At 47.9% G+C, this 19,536-nt stretch overlaps 1 protein-coding gene across 1 annotated transcript in view; it reads left to right on the plus strand.

Annotated features, from left to right (window-relative positions):
- Positions 1-19,536, plus strand: part of ZMAT4 (zinc finger matrin-type 4) — a 551,003-nt gene that overhangs the window by 514,976 nt on the left and 16,491 nt on the right. Inside the window, exon 7 of the mRNA XM_075348396.1 lies at positions 12,486-12,616. Coding sequence (XP_075204511.1) covers positions 12,486-12,616 — 131 coding nt within the window. The remainder of the gene's footprint in view (positions 1-12,485; positions 12,617-19,536) is intronic.

Consider the following 19,536-nt stretch of genomic DNA (forward strand, 5'->3'; position numbering starts at 1 on the left):
CAGGTTGACAGAACATGTATAGGGACGCTAGGAAGCTCAGGAGTCAGCTTGAAGTGAGTGCAGGAGGTGAACCCTCACCCCTCTCCCTAGCGGCAGGGACCTCCATTGTATCGTGACCCCGGTGTTTCCCCCTTTATGTGGTGTTTTTTGGTAGTGCATCAGACGCCCGTTGATCGCGTGTCACGTGTTATATACGGACATGTTCTACTCCATGCGTGCAAGGTTTTATCATAGGTTTTGTCTGTATTTTGCAATAAATGGTTATTCCGGCTTTGCTCATTTCTGCATCGGCAAGTGAGGCGGCCCGTAGAGTCACGTCTACTGATACCTAATTGGCACAAATCGTGCACATGTGCCATTATCATTACCTCCTGACACCTGTCAGGATGTGTTTCTACTGATACTATTAGAATAGGATGGGTGCCATTCAGCACAAAACAATAGGACGGGTGCACAATACCTGCCGATCAGCGGATCAGTATCAGACGTGGCAATATCAGCGCCGATCACCTCCAGATGCAGAAGTGAATGGTAATAGAAATTCTTTGAAGTGGGTGAGAAGGCAAAAAAAACACCCAGAACTTCTGTCACCGCGCTTCCAGACCCATATTTTTCCATCTATGTGGCCGGTTAACTCAACGGCTTAAGTTGTAATTTTCTTTACGATTGAAGCAAGACTAATTTTTTTTGTGGAAAATTATTTAATTAATTTAAATTATTTAAATTATTATTTTAAATAAATCAAATACATTTTTCTTTCTTTTAAGAAAAGGGTTTATTTTTATTAATGGGAGATTACTTTATTACCATTTATAAAAATCTTATTTTTCCTTTTTTTTTGTCCTGCTAGGAAAAATAAAGTTGTAATAATTTCTTTGCTTATTTACTTCCTTGAAATAATTAGTATTCCATAGCATTATTGGCTGTAAGGGAAAACAGCTAGGTCATCGCAGAAACAGATGTCTGCGGCAGAACTGGAGGCCTTTGTTCGGCTGCCATGATGGTCCATTGGTACCATGGGGTCACACTGCAGGGAATGATGAGAGGACAGCAGAATCCCCCCCTTTCCCGGTCTTTTTCTCAAGCTCTAAAGCTGTAACCATATCATCTACGGGATTAAATGACTGAGAAAATAGGTTTTTCTGATCCTAACCATTACATCTTCGGCCTACTTGTCAATCACTGTTGGCCTCTTACTGTTCATTCACAAGGACAGAAGCTGCGTCTGCGCGACCGTGTGACATACATTAATGGCGTACATCTTTCTATGAAGTAAATGTGTAGCCTACATGTGACGCCCCTGGACTATTCAGGGCGTCACAGGGTACTGCACTTCCTGTTCTTTGGTGCAGTATTCAACCCCTCATGGTTCTGGGTTCCCAACCTATGGTACTGCCTCCATCAGCATCCAAAATCCCAACCACACCTCACACCACACCCTGTCAGGCACAGCAGTGGGCTGCTGAGCTGGAATAGGGCCACCCAGCTAGGGGTAAGGCAGACTGGTGGGAGGGAAGTAGTCATTGTAGTTGTAGCCCTCGAGAAGTGAGGAGCTGGGGAGTGGTGACTCCCTGTTTGTGGCAGGTTGGGTTGCAGATGGTGGTCTGGGCCCAGAGAAGTGGAGACCCAGTCACAGGGTATTGAGGCTGGGTGCCTAAACCTGGCCTTGGAGGACAGGAGGTATCCGAGACTAATAACCGGTCCGGGACCAAAAGCACAGCGGGTTTCCGAGACCCTAGGTTAGGGAGTAGCTTTAGGCAATCCGGCAATTAACCGGTGGAGGATAGTGACTTTATGGACTGTCCCCAAGAAGCCCAGAGATCCGGGGCACTAGCGCAACGAGGGGATAGGGCTTTCCAACCCATGCAGCCGACAGAAATCCCAAACGTGAGCCCTTGAGAGCACAGCTCCTCTACCCAAAAAGGAGGGCGCGGGGCCTGGACAGCTTTATGCCAACGGGCCACCAGTACACTTTAAAATTTGTGCATGGAGGCAGACTCCGGATCACCTGGCAGTACTATAGGGGACGGATACCCGGACGAGCTCCCCCAAGAGGGCAGCAGCACCCAGAGACTTACTTGCTTTACCTTATTGTCAGAGTCTGCTTTGCGGTTGCACCACCACCGATACTGTCTGAGTGAGTACATGGTCCTCCCCTGCTTCCAACTGGCCCTGCGCACCCCCGCTCCACCATCTTCCAAAGTCCCAGGGTCTCTCCTACCCGTAGAGGGAACGTCATCTGGCTGCCCCGCTCCATCTCCTCCGGGTACTCCCATCGGCAGCAGTGGTACTCCCTTACCGCAAACCACGGGTGGCGTCATGAACTCTTATCCCTGTAAATAGTCACCCCTTTTTTATATTTGAGTGGCCGCAAGCCCCCGGGTCCGGAGACCCTCGAGCCACAGCGGTGACACCGGATCCGAGTGGTTCGACCGCTGCAGGGGCGGCACACTACACACGTTATACAATTTCTCCTAAGTTCGCCAGTCCTCCCTATGTGCAACGCTCAGAAGGAACGGAGCGCTATAAAGTACAGGTTTACCTTGTTTCCCCGAAAAAAAGCCCTACCTCAAATATAAGCCCTACCTTGACAATAAGCCCTAGCAGGAATTTTTGGCCTTCTCAGAGTAAGATTTAAATATAATCCCTACTCCGAAAATAAACCTTAGTCTCAGTTCAATAATGAAGACTCCATGCAGCTAAAAAAGTTATAGAATACTGCAGGACATTCATTATAGACATCTCACCCCCAAAAGAGAGAAGAAAGAAGACCCCGCAATCATACCCACCAGACACCGAATGGGAGGACCAGCAGTGGAACCCATCGAGGAAAATTTTGTGGGAGCGCCTTACAATCCTGAACATGATGTAAACTTCCGTCCAATGTTGTCCACTTTTAAGGATAATTTTTATTTTTTTACTTAAATGCATGTATTTTAAGCTAAAAATATTTTTTTGCAATTGGGTTTCATTAAAAATATTGCACGGTTTGTGTTTGATGGATGCTCCCTGACACTGTGTATTGCTGGCTGCAGAATGAGTTAACTGAGAATTCATCAGTGAGCTTTCTTTACAGCAGTCTGATGGGAGAGTTTGTGGCTCTTTTATCTGTCTTTTCTGATCTCCTCTTAGATGATTTATAATGAACACAGACCATATCAAATTGAATGTGCGCAGAAGCAAAAAAAACCTGTAAAACTCAACATTTTTAATGAAAGCCAATTGAAAAAAAGAAGGTGAGCACCCACCTATGACTTCAACTCTGTGACGCAGTGAAGATCCTCTATTATATAATACTATATTTTTTTTTTTGTAGCTGCAAAAAAACAACTTCTCAAAGCAAATTTAAGTCTGAATGAGTAACCGAACCCTCAGTCATTAGCCGCCCCTCAGGAATAGTTGTAATATAGTAGTGGTTTTGCACGAGTGCTACCACTAAGGGTCTACTAGATAATATTTTTAGACTAAAGACCCATTATACAAGTCAATAATTGGGGACTGGGTTAACAACTGACTCAGTGATAGAAAAGAAAGTGTGGTAGTTAATATAACACACTCTGATTAGGGCAGTAGTGTACCACAGGGGTCAGTATTGGGCCCTCTTCTTTTTAATATATTTATTAATGATGTAGAGAATATACAGAGCTGAATTTGAATATTTGCAGATTATAGTAAACTCTACAAGGTAATCAACACAGAGGAGGATCGTATTAGTGATTGTGTTGTGCACATAGAATTCTGGTCGGCCTGTCTAAACAGGCAACTGGGTGATGTGATCAATCGTTGTTGGAGTTGTGCCGCCGTCACACATTTGTGGATAGATGTGTTTGCTGTAATAACAAGTGTAAGCGAGAAGTGTATTAACCCCCCACCCCCCCCCACCCCCACCCCCGCTCCGGAGCTCGTCCTGCTTAATCTTAGCTTAGAAATAATTCCTAGCAAATGCTAGATGGGTTGTTAGCAGAGTTTAAGTGCAACCCATAAGGGAATACCTTATATATGGCAATTGGATAAGCTGTCTGCAATGACAGAAGTGATTTAATAGGTTAACACCTGCTACTTACAGTACGAATATTGATTGGAATTGGAAAGGGAGAAAGCCATTGTAAGAGATGAAACAATAGATGTTACAGGACTAGATCTCTATTTAACCCAATGAAAGGTTTATGTGGTAATATAATTAGCATATAGTGCATACTGTTCATGTATTTCTTCATGATGTACATGCTTAAAGGGAACCTGTCATGTTGTTGTTTTTTTTATAATAAACCGCCCCCAATGTGTTTTAAATGATGCAATGTGCATCACTAACATAGTTTTAAAAACAAAAAATTCCATGTATTTATCTTAAAAAAATAAATGCTTAATTGAATGCTGCAAATTCCCACAGGTTTCAGTCATAGGGGCGGCACTTTTGCTGGGATCAGTCACTGTCACTCAAGTTCAGGCATAACTTTTTTGAACTTAAGGCCGCTTTACACGCTGCGACATTGCTACCGATATATCGTCGGGGCCACGTCGTTAGTGACGCACATCCGGTGCCCCTAGCGACATCGCAGCGTGTGACACCAAGGAGCGACGATCAACGATCGCAAAATCGTCCAAAAACGGTGATCGTTGACACGTCGCTCCTTTACTTAGTATCGTTGCTGCTGCAGGTACGATGATGTTCGTCATTCCTGCGGCAGCGCACATCGCTATGTGTGACACCGCAGGAACGACGAACATCTCCTTACCTGCGTCCACCGGTAATGAGGAAGGAAGGAGGTGGGCGGGACGTTACGTCCCGCTCATCTCCGCCCCTCCGCTTGTATTGGACAGCCGCTTAGTGACGTAGCGGTGACGTCGCTGTGACGCCGAACACACCTCCCCCTTGAGGGAGGGATTGTTCGGCAGTCACAGCGATGTCGCTGCACAGGTATGTGCGTGTGACGCTGCCGTAGCGATAATGTTCTCTACGGCAGCGATCACCAAATGTCGCACATATGACGGGGGCGGGTGCTATCGCGCACGACATCGCTAGCAATCGCTAAAGCACCCTTTAGTCATGTCTGCAGCATTGTAATTGACTATATCACTGTTCTGCTGAGCTCCGCCCATTAAGATTACATGATCATGACATTAGCACAGGTCCTTCACTACCGCTTCTGCAATGCTGAGCTCCAGAGGTCAACATGGGAGAAGTTGTGCAGGACCTGTGCTGATGTCACGATCTTCTGACCATAACGGACAGAGCTCAGCAGAGAAGTGATAGCGAAGGACCTGTGGTAATTAACAGAAGAGAAGTGGTTGTGCAGGAGCTGTGCTGATGTCCTGATCATGTGACTGTAATGGTTGGAGCTCAGCAGAGAAGTGATAGTGAAGGACCTTGTGGAGATCAGCAGAAGAGAAATGGTTGTGCAGCACCTCTGCTGATGTCATGATCATCTGACCGTAATGGGCAGAGCTCAGCAGAGAAGTAATAGTGAAGGACCTGTGGAGATCAGCAGAAGAGAAATGGTTGTGCAGCACCTCTGCTGATGTCATGATCATCTGACCGTAATTGGCAGAGCTCAGCAGAGAAGTGATAGTGAAGGACCTGTGGTAATTATCAGAAGAGAAGTGGTTGTGCAGGACCTCTGCTGATGTCATGATCATGTGACCCGAATGGGTGGAGCTCAGCAGAGAAGTGATAGTGAAGGACCTGTGGTGATCAGCAGAAGAGAAGTGATTGTGCAGGACCTCTGCTGATGTCATGATCATCTGATCGTAATGGGCAGAGCTCAGCAGAGAAGTAATAGTGAAGGACCTGTGGTAATTATCAGAAGAGAAGTGGTTGTACAGGACCTGTGCAGGACCTTTGCCGATGTCATGATCATGTGACCGTAATTTGTGGAGCTCAGCAGAGAAGCGATGTTGATGGACCTGGGGTATAACCAATTACAATGCTGGGGGTGTGACTAAGTTCAAAAAAAGAATCTTGCCTGACTTTGATTGACAGTGACTGATCCCAGCAAAAGTGCCACCATTATGGCTGAATTCTAAAGTATTTACTGCAGTCACCTAAGCATATGAAGTACTTTTTTAAGATTCTTTAATGGATTTTATCTTCTTAAAACCATGTAAGTGATTTTCATTGCGCCATTTAAAACACATTGGGGCTATTTAATATCAAAAATCAACATGACAGGTTCTCTTTAAAGGGAATCTGTCACCATATTTGGCGACTCTGAGCTGTGGCCACCACCAGTGGGCTCTTATATACAGCATTCCAGAATACTGTATATAAGAGCCCAGGCTGCTGTTTAGAACATAAAAAAACTTCTTTTATTATACTCACCTGCAGAGTCCGATGGCCACTGCTGGTCTTGATCCGGTGCCTCCTCTTTTCCTTCCATCGCCGTCCTCCTTTCCTGTTCCGTGTGGATGACTCGTCCTATTATTATCAATACACAACTATATCATATTTACTGTATATATTACCTTGCTATCACATCCTACATTATATACCTTGCATTATTACAGGGGGAGGAGCAGGACTACCACAGTCCACCTTTTGCGTTTCCTTCTGCACATGCTCATAGGCACCTAACCAAACATTAGGACATGTTTCTGTCTGAGTAACAATGCAGATATCTTAATTCTATAACGATCACCTTTTTTGGACGTTCCTCTCCCGCTGTGAAGCACACATCGCTGTGTGTGACAGCGAGAGAGCAACGATCTGAATGTGCAGGGAGCCGGCTTCTGGCAGCCTGCGGTAAGCTGTAACCAAGGTAAATATCGGTTAACCAAGCGAAGCCCTTTGCTTGGTTACCCGATATTTACCTTGGTTACTAGCGTCCGCCGCTCTCACGCTGTCAGTGCAGGCTCCCTGCTCCCTGCACAAGTAGCCGGAGTACACATCGGGTAAATAAGCAAAGCGGTTTGCTTAGTAACCCGATGTATACTCTGGCTAGGAGTGCAGGGAGCCAGCGCTAAGCGGTGTGCGCTGGTAACCAAGGTTAATATCGGGTAACCAAGCGCTTGGTTACCCAATATTTACCTTAGTTACCAAGCGCAGCATCACTTCCACGCGTCGCTGCTGACTGGGGGCTGGTCACTGGTCGCTGGTGAGATCTGCCTGATTGACAGCTCACTAGCGACCATGTAGCGACGCACCAGCGATCCTGACCAGGTCAGATCGCTTGTGGGATTGCTGGAGCGTCGCTAAAGTGTGACGGTACCCTTACTGTTTCCTATCTAATCAGTGTTGTTCTCTTGTATTGTAGTGAGCATTAGGAACTTTTAATTAGCATTATTTGTATTCTAAACACCCGTGGCAATGCATTCAGTAAGGAATATCTGATTTCAACGGGATCGATTCCATAATCATAAAGAAATAGAATCCAAAAGTAACAATCCATAAAATCCCAGAATATTTATACTTGGATAACATTCAAAGGGTGAAGTCGATATGGCTTTCGAAAGGCTTAAAGGGAAAATGTTAGCAGAAAATTAACTATTGTTTAAAACATAATTTTGCACATGCTCATTACATGCTTCAATTTAAAATATAGGGTCAGATTCTGTTTATTGCTGCTAATGTTCATGTGCTATTATTTTCAGCTTTAAACTAACCAGCTATCATGGCGCCTTCTGACCCTGTTCACACTGCAGAGTCTGACACTCCACCTGGTGCTTTTGCGTTGCTCACTTAGAGCCAAGCGTCCACCTGTTGTGTGCTTACTAATGATCGATCTAGCGCAGGAGTTTACTCCTGCTGGCCTGTGAATTGCTGCCAAGGTCATGAGTTTCTGGAGATCTATCACAGCCGCCTTCACCCTTTAAAAGATGGTGGAATCTTCTCCTCCATGCTGCTAATAGCTTTTGCGATTCCAGTCCATGTGCATGGTTATCCAGCTTCTGGTGAACTGCTCTATGCTATTCAAGTGTGTTGTGCAAATACTCTTGTCATTTAATTATTTCCTTGCTGTTCTTTATTTCCTCCTGAGCACGTTTTGTCTATACCTCTGTAATTGCTGTGAGTTTCGGTTTCCCCCTGTCTGTCTTTCTGTCTGAGGATTTTCCGCTCCCGTCCTGGCCCTGTCCTAGTTTGGGGTGAGGGGGTGTTAAACCTAAGCCTGATCATGAGTTAGGGCTACGCTGGCGGTCCAGACCTCTTCACCTTCAGAAGTACCTCTGGAATAAGGGGCAGTTAGGGCCCCCTAACCTGAGGGCCAGTATAGGAGCCCCTATTCCCAATTACAATGTTACCCTCATGACACTTGTGTATTGACAAAAAAAAATTGGCAAAAAAAAAATCTATTTAACACAAAAACCTGATTTAATCAATAGGTCATCTTATAGCTTTAAAGGAATGAAGAAGCTGCAGTGCTGAAAGGTGAAACATTAATTATATTCCCAATAGGCTAGGGAATGACTTATTGATTGCTGGGGGTCCGGCCTTTAGGAAATTCACTGACCTGAGACTGGGGCTCTGCTTAGCGCTATTTAAATGGAGTGAGGTCAAGCATGTGATGGGAGTACTGAAGACAGACTCAACCTAAGAACAGGCACAATTCTGAGAAGAAACACATGTTTGCAATTGTGGACAGCCCAGTTTTATATACCATATTTTTTGGAGTATAAGATGCACTTTTCTTCCCTAAAATGTCGGGGAGACCAGCAAGAGAAAACACTGCCGGCAGCCAGCGAGGGCGCTCAACACAGTGAAATCCTAGGTGCATTGCCCCCTGGGAAGTATGCAAATCAAAAAGGTGATCAGTGATTGTTTTGTCTTGTTGGTCTACTAGGCATTGTTCCCACCTAGTCAGAATCCTACTCCACACTGATGAGGGGCAATACCCTGAAACAGCTGTCTGTGGATGGATAGCTGGCCTTGGTATTTTCCTTGTCATATCTTTAAACTCGTTAAGAGTTGGATATTGAGTAAAAGGGTCACTTAATATGGTGGTTATGGTGGTCTCCTAAAAAGAGCCACTCCTTGGCTAGGTCCTTCCCGGAGGGATATCTGGCTGGTTTCTGTGTCGAGACTCCTAACAGAGGCTCCACGGACCTTTTTCATTTGCATACCTCCCTAAACTTTTGGAGGAAAATGAGGGGTGTGTGTAGTGCTGTGGGGTGGTGGAGAGGGGTCACAGGAGGCAGGGGCAGTGCTGCAGGCTGTGAGCTGCTCTGTGCTGCGGAGGGTGGTGCACTGCTCTGTGCTGCAGGCTGTGCTCTGCTCCGTGCTGTGGGCGGTGTGCTGCTCTGTGCTGCAGGCAGTGTGCTGTGGGCTGTGCTCTGCTTCGTGCTGCGGGTGGTGTGCTGCTCTGTGCTGCAGGCAGTGCGCTGTGGGCTGTGCTCTGCTCTGTGCTGCGGGCTGTGTTCTGCTCTGTGCTGCGGGCTGTGCTCTGCTCCGTGCTGCGGGCGGTGTGCTGCTCTGTGCTGCAGGCTGTGCGCTGTGGGCTGTGCTCTGCTTCGTGCTGCGGGCGGTGTGCTGCTCTGTGCTGCAGGCAGTGCGCTGTGGGCTGTGCTCTGCTTCGTGCTGCGGGCGGTGTGCTGCTCTGTGCTGCAGGCAGTGCTCTGTGGGCTGTGCTCTGCTTCGTGCTGCGGCCGGTGTGCTGTTCTGTGCTGCAGGCAGTGCGCTGTGGGCTGTGCTCTGCTTCGTGCTGCGGGCAGTGTGGGGCTGTGTTCTGCTCTGTGCTGCGGGCAGTGTGAGGCTGTGCTCTGCTCTGTGCTGCGGGCTGTGCTCTGCTCTGTGCTGCGGGCTGTGCTCTGCTCTGTGCTGCGGGCTGTGCTCTGCTCTGTGCTGCGGGCTGTGCTCTGCTCTGTGCTGCGGGCTGTGCTCTGCTGTGCTGCGGGCTGTGCTCTGCTCTGTGCTGCTGGCGGGCAGGAGAGGCACTGCTCTGTGTTTTGAGCGCTGCACTGTGGGTGGTGCTGTGCTCGGTGCTGTGGGCAGGCGGTGAGCTGTGGTGAGGAAGGGGCCATCCTGAAGATGTTGGCGGTGCGGGCTTCAAATAATGGCGCCCGGAGCAGGCGCGTGCGTAGATGGAGCGTTCAGCTCAAGATCTCGCCTGCACAGGCGCCGCCTCTGGCCCCTTGATCTCCCAGCAGAGTACTTAAGGAAAATGGCAGGTGGTGCGTGCACAGTTGAGATCTCGGCTTGTCATTGAGCCGAGAGCTCAATCTGCACAGATGCCAACTCTGGGCGCCATTTCTTTGAAGCCCATGCCGCCGACAGTTTGTGGATGTTTTATCTGCCTCACAGCGTAGCGAGCAACTGGGACACCCACCGCATCTCCCCGCTCCACCACCGTTGCCCCCCTACGATAAGACACCGCTGGATTATAAGACAGACCTCATTCACCCCCCCCACTTTTTTTCCCTCTAAGTTTGGGGTGCGTCTTATAATATGGTGCGTCTTATAAAACGAACAATACGGTAAATGTTTTTGTTTGTTTTTAATGGTCTTCTCCTTTTCTCCTCTTCTCTGTTGTATGTGTAATTCTAAACTGCGGCGTCGGCGGATTAATTTTCCCGGTGATCGCAGACATGAAATGCCGCCGCCTCTGAGTAATCTATTTTTCTAAAAATACGCATTAATTTGTATTCATGAACATTGACGGCTGAGTGATCTCAAAAACATTACCTTTGAGGTGAAAATTGAGAAAAGATTAGCTAAGTGAGTGCAGCCATAAAGCATGCTGCCACATTAATGCAGAAATACGCCTGTCACTCGCTGCTCATGCAATGTGTAAATATATTACAGTGCAGGTATTGATTGCGGTGCCAAAAGGAAAAATTACACACCCTGCAATTACCGCGAACCCCAATAGACTTAATGACATTGTGGCATTGTACCGCAGCTTCAGGTGTGCGCAATCTTCCATGTTGGCTTAATGAAGTGGGTTTCTGCTTAGTTATTCACAATTTCTTGTCTCCTGGGCACTGTTTAACACTTTTCCTTAAAATTACAGGTTTTGCAATATTTATAGCACTTTTCTGAAAGGCTGTGCCCTCTTGGACATAAATCGAATTATTAAAAGGGAGCATTTGTAAGGCCAGCAATCTGTGCTCATTCCTATCTCACTTTTTGAACACAGACATCTATGGCTTATCCACAGGGGGTCCGATAACCGTAGGGTGACCCTTGTTCCACCAGGTGAGACAATATGGATCATTTGTTTCCAAGTACCAATGACTTAAATGGATGATAGTTCCTCGGGGGTGGAGCCAAACAAAGGAGTCCTGGACTCCTAGAACAGTGGGCAAATCTCCCTGATGTTACAAAAGTCTCCTGGAAAATGGGCCATTCACAGAATAGAATTTCTGAAGGTCTAAAGGGGGCTTTACACTCAACGACATATCTAACTGTATGTTGTCGGGGTCACGGAATTCGGCGTCGTCGTTAGCGACGTCGTTGCGTGTAACAACTACGAGCGAGTGTTAACGATCAAAAATACTCACCTAATCGTTGATCGTTGACACGTCGTTCATTTTCAAAATCTCGTTGGTCGTTGGGGACTCAGGTTGTTCGTTGTTCCTGAGGCAGCACACATCACTACGTGTGACACCCCGGGAATGACAAACAGCCTTCCTGCATCCTCCGACAACGAGGTGGGCTGGTCTCCACCCTTCCGCTTTCATTGGCTGGCCGCTGTGTGACGTCACTGTGACGGCGCATGAACCTCCCCTTTAACAAAGAGATTGTTCGCCGCCCACAGCGACGTCACGAAGAAGGTAAGTATGTGTGACGGGGCCTAGTGATATTGTGCGCCACGGGCAGCGATGTGCCCATGACGCACAAACGACGGGGGCCGGTGCTTTCACGAGTGACATCGCTAGCGATGTCGCTGCATGTAAAGCAGCCTTAACGGTGCGTGCCCACGATCAGCATTTTGGATGTACCGTGTTTTCGCTGCTTCCAAAACGCTGCGTTGTACAGTACGAACCCACTGTGCATGGCAGCCTGCGGCGAAAACTGACCTGCGGTGCGGCTTTGCAATCCGCAGCATGTCAGTTGTTCGCTGCGGAGTCGCAAGCGTTCTCCGCAGGGAGAACACAAGCGAGAGACCACCACTGCCCGAGCCCGGATCATGGGCAAGAGCAGCTGCGGTCTCTTGTGTTCTCGTGCGGAGGAGACTTGTGGACCCTCACCTCAGGACTTGCCGCATCCGGGATGCAGCGGGTCCTGATCGTGGGCCCATACTCTAAGGTTCTGCATCTTCAGACTCAGACCAGACACATATGAGGGGGGACAAATAGGGTGTGTTATGGAAAAAGCCCACTCTTGGTCTAGAAATGAGGAATTTGAGCATTTTTTCTGAGAAATCTTCAAGAAAAATGCTTGGGTTCACCGTTGACTTGCATTAGGTTCGTTATTCGTGACGAATACTGGAATAGAACTCGGTATTCGGATAACATAATTAAAACCTGAATATTTAACTATTCGCCCATCTTTAGTTACATGGGATCTTTCTCATAAAAAATTACAATTTCCTTCTTTTTCTCTCTTTTTCCAGTGCAAATAGCATTTCAGATGGAACCAAATTAAATGGACAAAGTGATTTACAGAATTCTGCTGAAAGACAAAAGCAGCCGAGGATCACCTACCACATGAGGAACAACGTGCAGAAAATACTGGTTAAGGAGGGTAAGGATATCTACTGTGTGCAGCTTGCCTTTCTAGGATATGAGCATTTGTCTTGCCGTGTCCAATACTGGACTGTTACACAGTATTCGGTAACCATTATCCGGACACGAATAGTTACTATTCTCCCATCACTATGGACAACCCCTTTAAAAAATAACATAGTATTCTAAAATGCTGGTGTGGCGCCCTGGACAAGCCAGGGGCCACAGAGAACAACACCTACACACCCCACACTCCCGGTCAGGCACACCGAAGTCAGACGACAACCCTTGTTGCCTTCCTCCAGGGGCTGATGTTCACACCAGGGGGTGGGCCAGGCGGTTGGCCCCGCCCACCGAGGAGTTCACAGTCCTGGAGGCGGGAAAAGTAAGGCAGATTAGTTTGGAAGTGGAAGTGAGAGGAAGGAAAGTGGCAGTTAAGCAGCCTGAAGTTGGTCCGGGTGTGTGGCCCGGACAGATCAGCAAGGTTGGCAGACGGTGGTGACCGTCTGCAGGAGTGGCCTATTGGAGCTAACCGTAAGGACCGTGGACGGGCGGTGGCCCGGCGGTTACCGGACCGGTACGCAAAGAGAAGCCAGCACCATCCGGCAGGGTCTTACGGACCCCGGCAAGGCTAGGAGTCACCGTGAATTTGCTAAATCCGTTAGCAAAGGGAACCCCCTGGGTTTCCCAGCAGCCAAGTCCCGACAGAAGGCAACCGTCCAACCGAGAGAGGGAAACACAGTCATCGCCAAGGCTAAAGTTCCCAGGGCCAGAGCCTGCGGGCAAAAGGGGCTCCTTCAGCACCCCTCCAAGCTGGGGAGCGGGTTACCGGTGGGAACCCATTGGAACCGTTTACAGTACACAGGTGCAGGGAAAGGCAGTCACCACCAACCTGCCGGGAGAAACAACACCGAAGCCATCTGTGGGACCCGTCCATCCAGCCGTGTGTTTTACCGAGAACTGTGTCCTCATCATTGGCTGAGTGAGTACCACCGTGCCGTGCGGCACAACGCTGCCCCCGCGACCCTGCACCTCACCAGGCCCCGTAACCCGCCTGCAATCCATCCCTACCCCATCACCGGGCCCCGGGACAACCAACCCCCCTACCCACGGAGGGGAGAACTAACATCCAGGTTGCTCCCTGTCATCGCTCCCGGGATCCCCCGTCCAGAGCAGCGGTGGTGTCACCAATATCACCACAACTGTGGGTGGCGTCACGGACAATAACCAAATCCCCACCATCCAATCCCCACCCTTTTCACTCACGGGCGAGGAGCGCCGCTCGAGTCCCCGGGATCAGGCCCACCGCTCGAGCCACCACCAAGCAGCAGCAGCCGCAGCAGCAGCGGCCGGACCCGAGCAGTGGGAGAGCGCAGCGTCCCCTCCTCCGCCCGCGACACTGGTGTAGAATAGATAGCCAATGCACTCTAAACATGGAGTGTGCAGATCCAGACATATCTGATACATATACAAAGACACTTACACCTATTTATTCCTAGGCTCTTTGATTCCCCTGCCATTGGGAATCCACGAAATGCCTGGTTTGGGCTGGTGCGTGCCACATCATCACCACGGCCATGTGTGACTACATTAAGAGGTTGTGCACGACTTTACATTGATGGCCTATCCTCAGCATAGAATGTCTGATAATCCAGGATCCGACACCTCGCACCCCTGCCAATCAGCCGCTTTCGGCCGCCTGAAATGCTCAGTTCTGGAGCTGCTCCATCTTCTAATAGTGGCCGCCGTTGGGTACTGCACATCTGCCTCCCATTCAAATCAATTGGAGGTGGATGTGCAGTACCCACCGCGACCGCTATTAGAAGACGGGTCAGCTCCGGAACTGAGCATTTCCCACCATCCGCTGCCCCCGCTAACACCGAGAACAGCTGATCGGTGTGGGTGCCGGATTTCAAACCCCGGCTGATCAGACATTGACCTATGGTGAGGCTAGGTTATCAATGTAAAAGTAGTGGACAACCTCTTTAACACTAGAAGTCCCAGGAATTTCGAGCTCCATAGGGTTCCAATGGTAGAAATGTTAAGTGACCCCTCTGTGGGACTTCTAGTGTTAAAGGGAAGCAATCACTAGGATTTTCGTATATAACCTAAAGCCAGTGCTATACTGGTGCTATCAGGATGATTCTATACATACCTTTAGTTGTCAGCTCAGATGTATACGTTTTGAAATCCAAGAAAGTAAAGTTTATAAAATCGGCAGCTTCTTGAGTGACAGCAGCTGAGGATCAGATAATATCTGGGGGGAATTCATAGTTATCCCCTCCCCCTGTTAGAATTAGCAAAAGTATTATACAATTGTTTTAGTTAGGACCTGAGTGAGGTCATTCCCATGTGACCAGAAGGGGCGGGGCCTCAGCCAACAGAAAAATGTTGCTTCCCAGTATCAGCTTTATTGGCTGAGGCCCCACCCCTTCTGGTCACATGGGTATGACTCACACTGCTAGTGAAAAAGTAAATTGATAGTATAATACTTATGCTAATTCTAACAGGGGGAGGTGATAACTATGAATATCCCCCAGATATTATCTGCTCCTCAGCTGCTGTCACTCAAGAAGCTGCCGATTTTATAAACTTTACTTTCTTGGATTTCAAAACCTAAACATCCGAGCTGACCACTACAGGTATGTATAGAATCAGCCTGATAGTGCCCGTATAGAACTGGCTTTATGTTATATAGGAAAATCCTGGTGATTGGTGCGCTTCAACACCAATTTAGTGAAGTAATGGCTAATGGAAGCAGCTGATCCCTGATTCCTCTGTGATGAGGAACCCCAAGTGCTAAGAAATTTCTGCAAAATTTCCATAAGACCACTTTTCTTAAGATTCCTTTTTATCAGGTTTGGATAGTAAGAACTGACAAATGTGTAGAGGAAACATCTAATAGTTCGTATATTTTTTTGCGCCAATCTGCAGTGAATGTGCTGCAATTTATTACCCATGGATTTTGCTACAATTCGATCCTTTGCATTGCAGAGCGTGAAATCCGCAGTAAAAATCCTCAAAATCCTCAGCGTACATTGATTTCCACGCTGATTTTTTCGGCCCGTCTAATGGTTTTGTCCTGTTTCACCATTTATTTCCGATTGAGCTTCTTATTACAGAATTCATCAGCATAGATTAAAAAATAAATGATCATTTACTATTTAGCGCAGCCATAAAATGGTTCTATAGGGTAGAGTGGAAAATCCAATTCTGGATCACGCTGCAATCTTTCTCCTAATCATTCACTGTCATCTCCGGAAACACTCCAATATTTCTATGCATGAGATGGAGCTTATGCATGCAGCCAGGCCAATCACTTCTTAACTACAGGGAGTAGGTGGGATGCGGGGTAATAAATCTCGCGTCACATAGTGCTCACTCTGCTGCCCTTTATTTGTCAATGTCAAAAGGAGCGCAAAGGGTTAAAAAACTAAAACACCGGTCCCGCGTGTTCTGCCGCTGGTATATATTCACCGTCACAATTTGGGGGAGTTCTACATTGCTTATGCTCCGATGGCAATGCGTGCTGCAGAATTTCATTACGGGATTGTGGCGGAATCGCTACACATTTCATTCTTTGCATTGCAAATTTTGAGTTCTTTACAAATCTTGTGCCTTCACCTTAAAGGGATTGTCCACTACTTTTACATTGTTCGCTTATCCTTAGGATAAAGGCCGCTTTACACGCTGCGACATCGCTTGCGATCGCACCCGCCCCCGTCGTGCGTGCGTCACGGGCAAATCGCTGCCTGTGGCGAACAATATCGCTAGTACGCATCACACGCACATACCTTCCTAATGACATTCCTGTGGCCGGCGAACAAACTCTCTTTTTTTTAAGGGGGAGGTTTGTGTGGCGTATAGCGTTGTCACACAGGGGCCACCAATAGAAGTGGAGGGGCGGAGAGCAGCCGCATGAACGTCACTCCCACCTCGTTGCCGGAGGACGCAGGAACGCTGTTGTTCGTCGTTCCCGGGGTGTCACACGTAGCGATGTGTGTTGCCTCAGGAACGACCAACAACCTGCGTCCAAAATGAGCAGCGATATTTGGGAAAGGAACAACGCGTCAACAATCAACGATTTTTGCCGTTTTTCGGATCATTAGCAGTCGCTCGTAGGTGTCACATGCAACGACGTTGCTAACGACGCCGAATTCCGTAACCCCAGCGATATCTCGTTAGATATCATGCATGCATGTAACGGGGCCTTTAGTCATCAATGTCTGATCGGCCGGGGTCTGACATCCTGTACCCCCGCCAATTAGCTGTTCTCGTTCCCAGCGGCAGCAGGCAGCCAGAAATGCTCAGTTCCGGCACTGCTCCGTCTTTAGATAGTGGCTGCGGCCGGGAACTGCACATCCACCTCCTATTGATTAGAATGGGAGGTGGATGTGCAGTACCCGGCCGCGGATACTATCAGAAGATAGAACAGCGCCGGAACTGAGCATTTCCTGCCGTCGCCGGGACAGAGAACAGCTGATGGGTGGGGGTGCGGGGTGTCAGACCCGGCCGACCAGACATTGATGACGTATATCATAAGGATAGGCCATCAATGTAAAAGTAGTGGAAAACCCCTTTAAGGTGAAGAGACAAGATTTATAAAGAACTCAAAATTTGCAATGCAAAGAAAGAAATGCGCAGCAATTCCACCACAATCCCGTAATGAAATTCTGCAGCACGCATTGCCATCTAAGGATAGGCCATCAATGTTAGAGTAGTGGAAACCCCCTTTAAGAAAAATGTCGCACTACTTTTTGCTCGGTTCCACCTAGTTTGCTTGCAGAGGATTTTAATAGGCAACGTCCGGTGTCATTCAAGCTGCAGAACATAGGCATTGCTGAATGTTCTCCTCCAAAGACTGGAACGCCCAGTAGACTCCTATCACTTCGTCACCGTTTACGTCATGGAAAATTTGCAATCGATTATGGGGTCCAATCCCTTTACAATAGAATGATCTACTCTGAAACTGACAAAATCGTACAGACTAGGCACGAATGTGATGCTAGTCACTTCTTCTGAGTAGTATGGTCGGAAGAGTAGTCAGGAAAGCCGAGGTCTGGTAACAGTAAGACACGTGTGAGCACAAGGAGTAAACAGAGGCATAGTCAGGTCAATATCCGAGGGTCAGAAATCCAGGAGAGCGAACAGGTTCAAGGAGAAAACAGAGACGTGGTCAGGTAACGGTCCGAGGTCAGAAGGCAGGAGGTCATGACAGGAACAGGGAGCGGGCAGAGAGGAGTCAAATAACAGTCTGGGGTCAGAAAACCAAGATCAAAACACTAACAGAGACACAAGCCAACAGCACAACTACAGAACCAGAGAATACAACTGGCAAGGTTCTGAGCGAGCATGCTCAGTAAAGAAGTCTGAGCAATTACCAGGAAGGTGGAACACCTAAAAAATCAGCACCAACATGGAATCCTGCGCTGTCAATCAAGCCGATAGCTCAATAACTCAGGAAAATGCAGCAGAGGATCTCCAAAGGCAAAATGCTCTGCACAGAGGAATCGTGACAGCGAATACAGATGTGACAGGTTCCCTTTAACTCTTTCCCTTACTGCACATACACGGTACAAACGGGAGGTAGTAATATACAGCTGTCATCCACTGCAACAGCTGGGATTGGAGATAACCTTGATCCTGGCACTAACTCGATAGATGCCGCGGTCAATATTGACTGTGACACCCAAGTGCATTTACAAAGAGAGACAGCTGCGAATGTCCGCCCATCCGTGTATGTGGGGTCTGGAAGAAACATCTCGCCTCGCTTCAAGGCTGAATTATCTCTCACGATCTGGTTACTTGAAAGCGTTATTATGCCGAGCAGGAGAGTGAATATACCAGTGTTTTAATTCTACGGGCTGTCAAGGCGCAGGTAAATACCTCTGGATGTGTTCAAAGGACTGTGAACAGGGAAATACAGCGAGATGAGTATCACTCCATCATTACCGGAACATCGTAATAGTCATAAATCTTCCTCCTCTTCACGTCTTATGAACCAAGCAAAGAACTATGGAAAAGCCATGTCGTATAAACCCAACATGAAAGCCAAATTAATAAAAAAAAAATAAGAAAAAAGACTGGGTTTCTTGGATCACAGTTGGACATGAACAAATTTCCTAAAATTACTTTCTGCATCAATTTGCCTCAGTCTTCTGAAACCTTTGATTTAGACCAACACAAAAGGGTTCAAAGCCTCCAATTGACCTTAAAAGACAAGTGTAACAATCTGAGGTCCCCTAGGACTGTATCCAACTCCTTTGTAAGCAAACACATCCTTAGTAACTAGAGATGAGCGGGCACTACCATGCTCGGGTGTTCAGTACTCGTAACTAGTGATGAGTGGGCACTACCATGCTCGGGTGCTCAGTACTCGTAACTAGTGATGAGTGGGCACTACCATGCTCGGGTGTTCAGTACTCGTAACTAGTGATGAGTGGGCACTACCATGCTCGGGTGCTCAGTACTCGTAACTAGTGATGAGCGAGCACTACCATGCTCGGGTGTTCAGTACTCGTAACTAGTGATGAGTGGGCACTACCATGCTCGGGTGCTCAGTACTCGTAACTAGTGATGAGTGGGCACTACCATGCTCGGGTGCTCAGTACTCGTAACTAGTGATGAGTGGGCACTACCATGCTCGGGTGTTCAGTACTCGTAACTAGTGATGAGTGGGCACTACCATGCTCGGGTGCTCAGTGCTCGTAACTAGTGATGAGCGAGCACTACCATGCTCGGGTGTTCAGTACTCGTAACTAGTGATGAGTGGGCACTACCATGCTCGGGTGCTCAGTACTCGTAACTAGTGATGAGTGGGCACTACCATGCTCGGGTGCTCAGTACTCGTAACTAGTGATGAGCAGGCACTACCATGCTCAGGTGCTCAGTACTCATAACTAGTGATGAGGGAGCACTACCATGCTCAGGTGCTCTATA

This window comes from Anomaloglossus baeobatrachus, chromosome 5, assembly GCF_048569485.1.
Source record: "Anomaloglossus baeobatrachus isolate aAnoBae1 chromosome 5, aAnoBae1.hap1, whole genome shotgun sequence".
NCBI classification, from domain to species: domain Eukaryota; kingdom Metazoa; phylum Chordata; class Amphibia; order Anura; family Aromobatidae; genus Anomaloglossus; species Anomaloglossus baeobatrachus.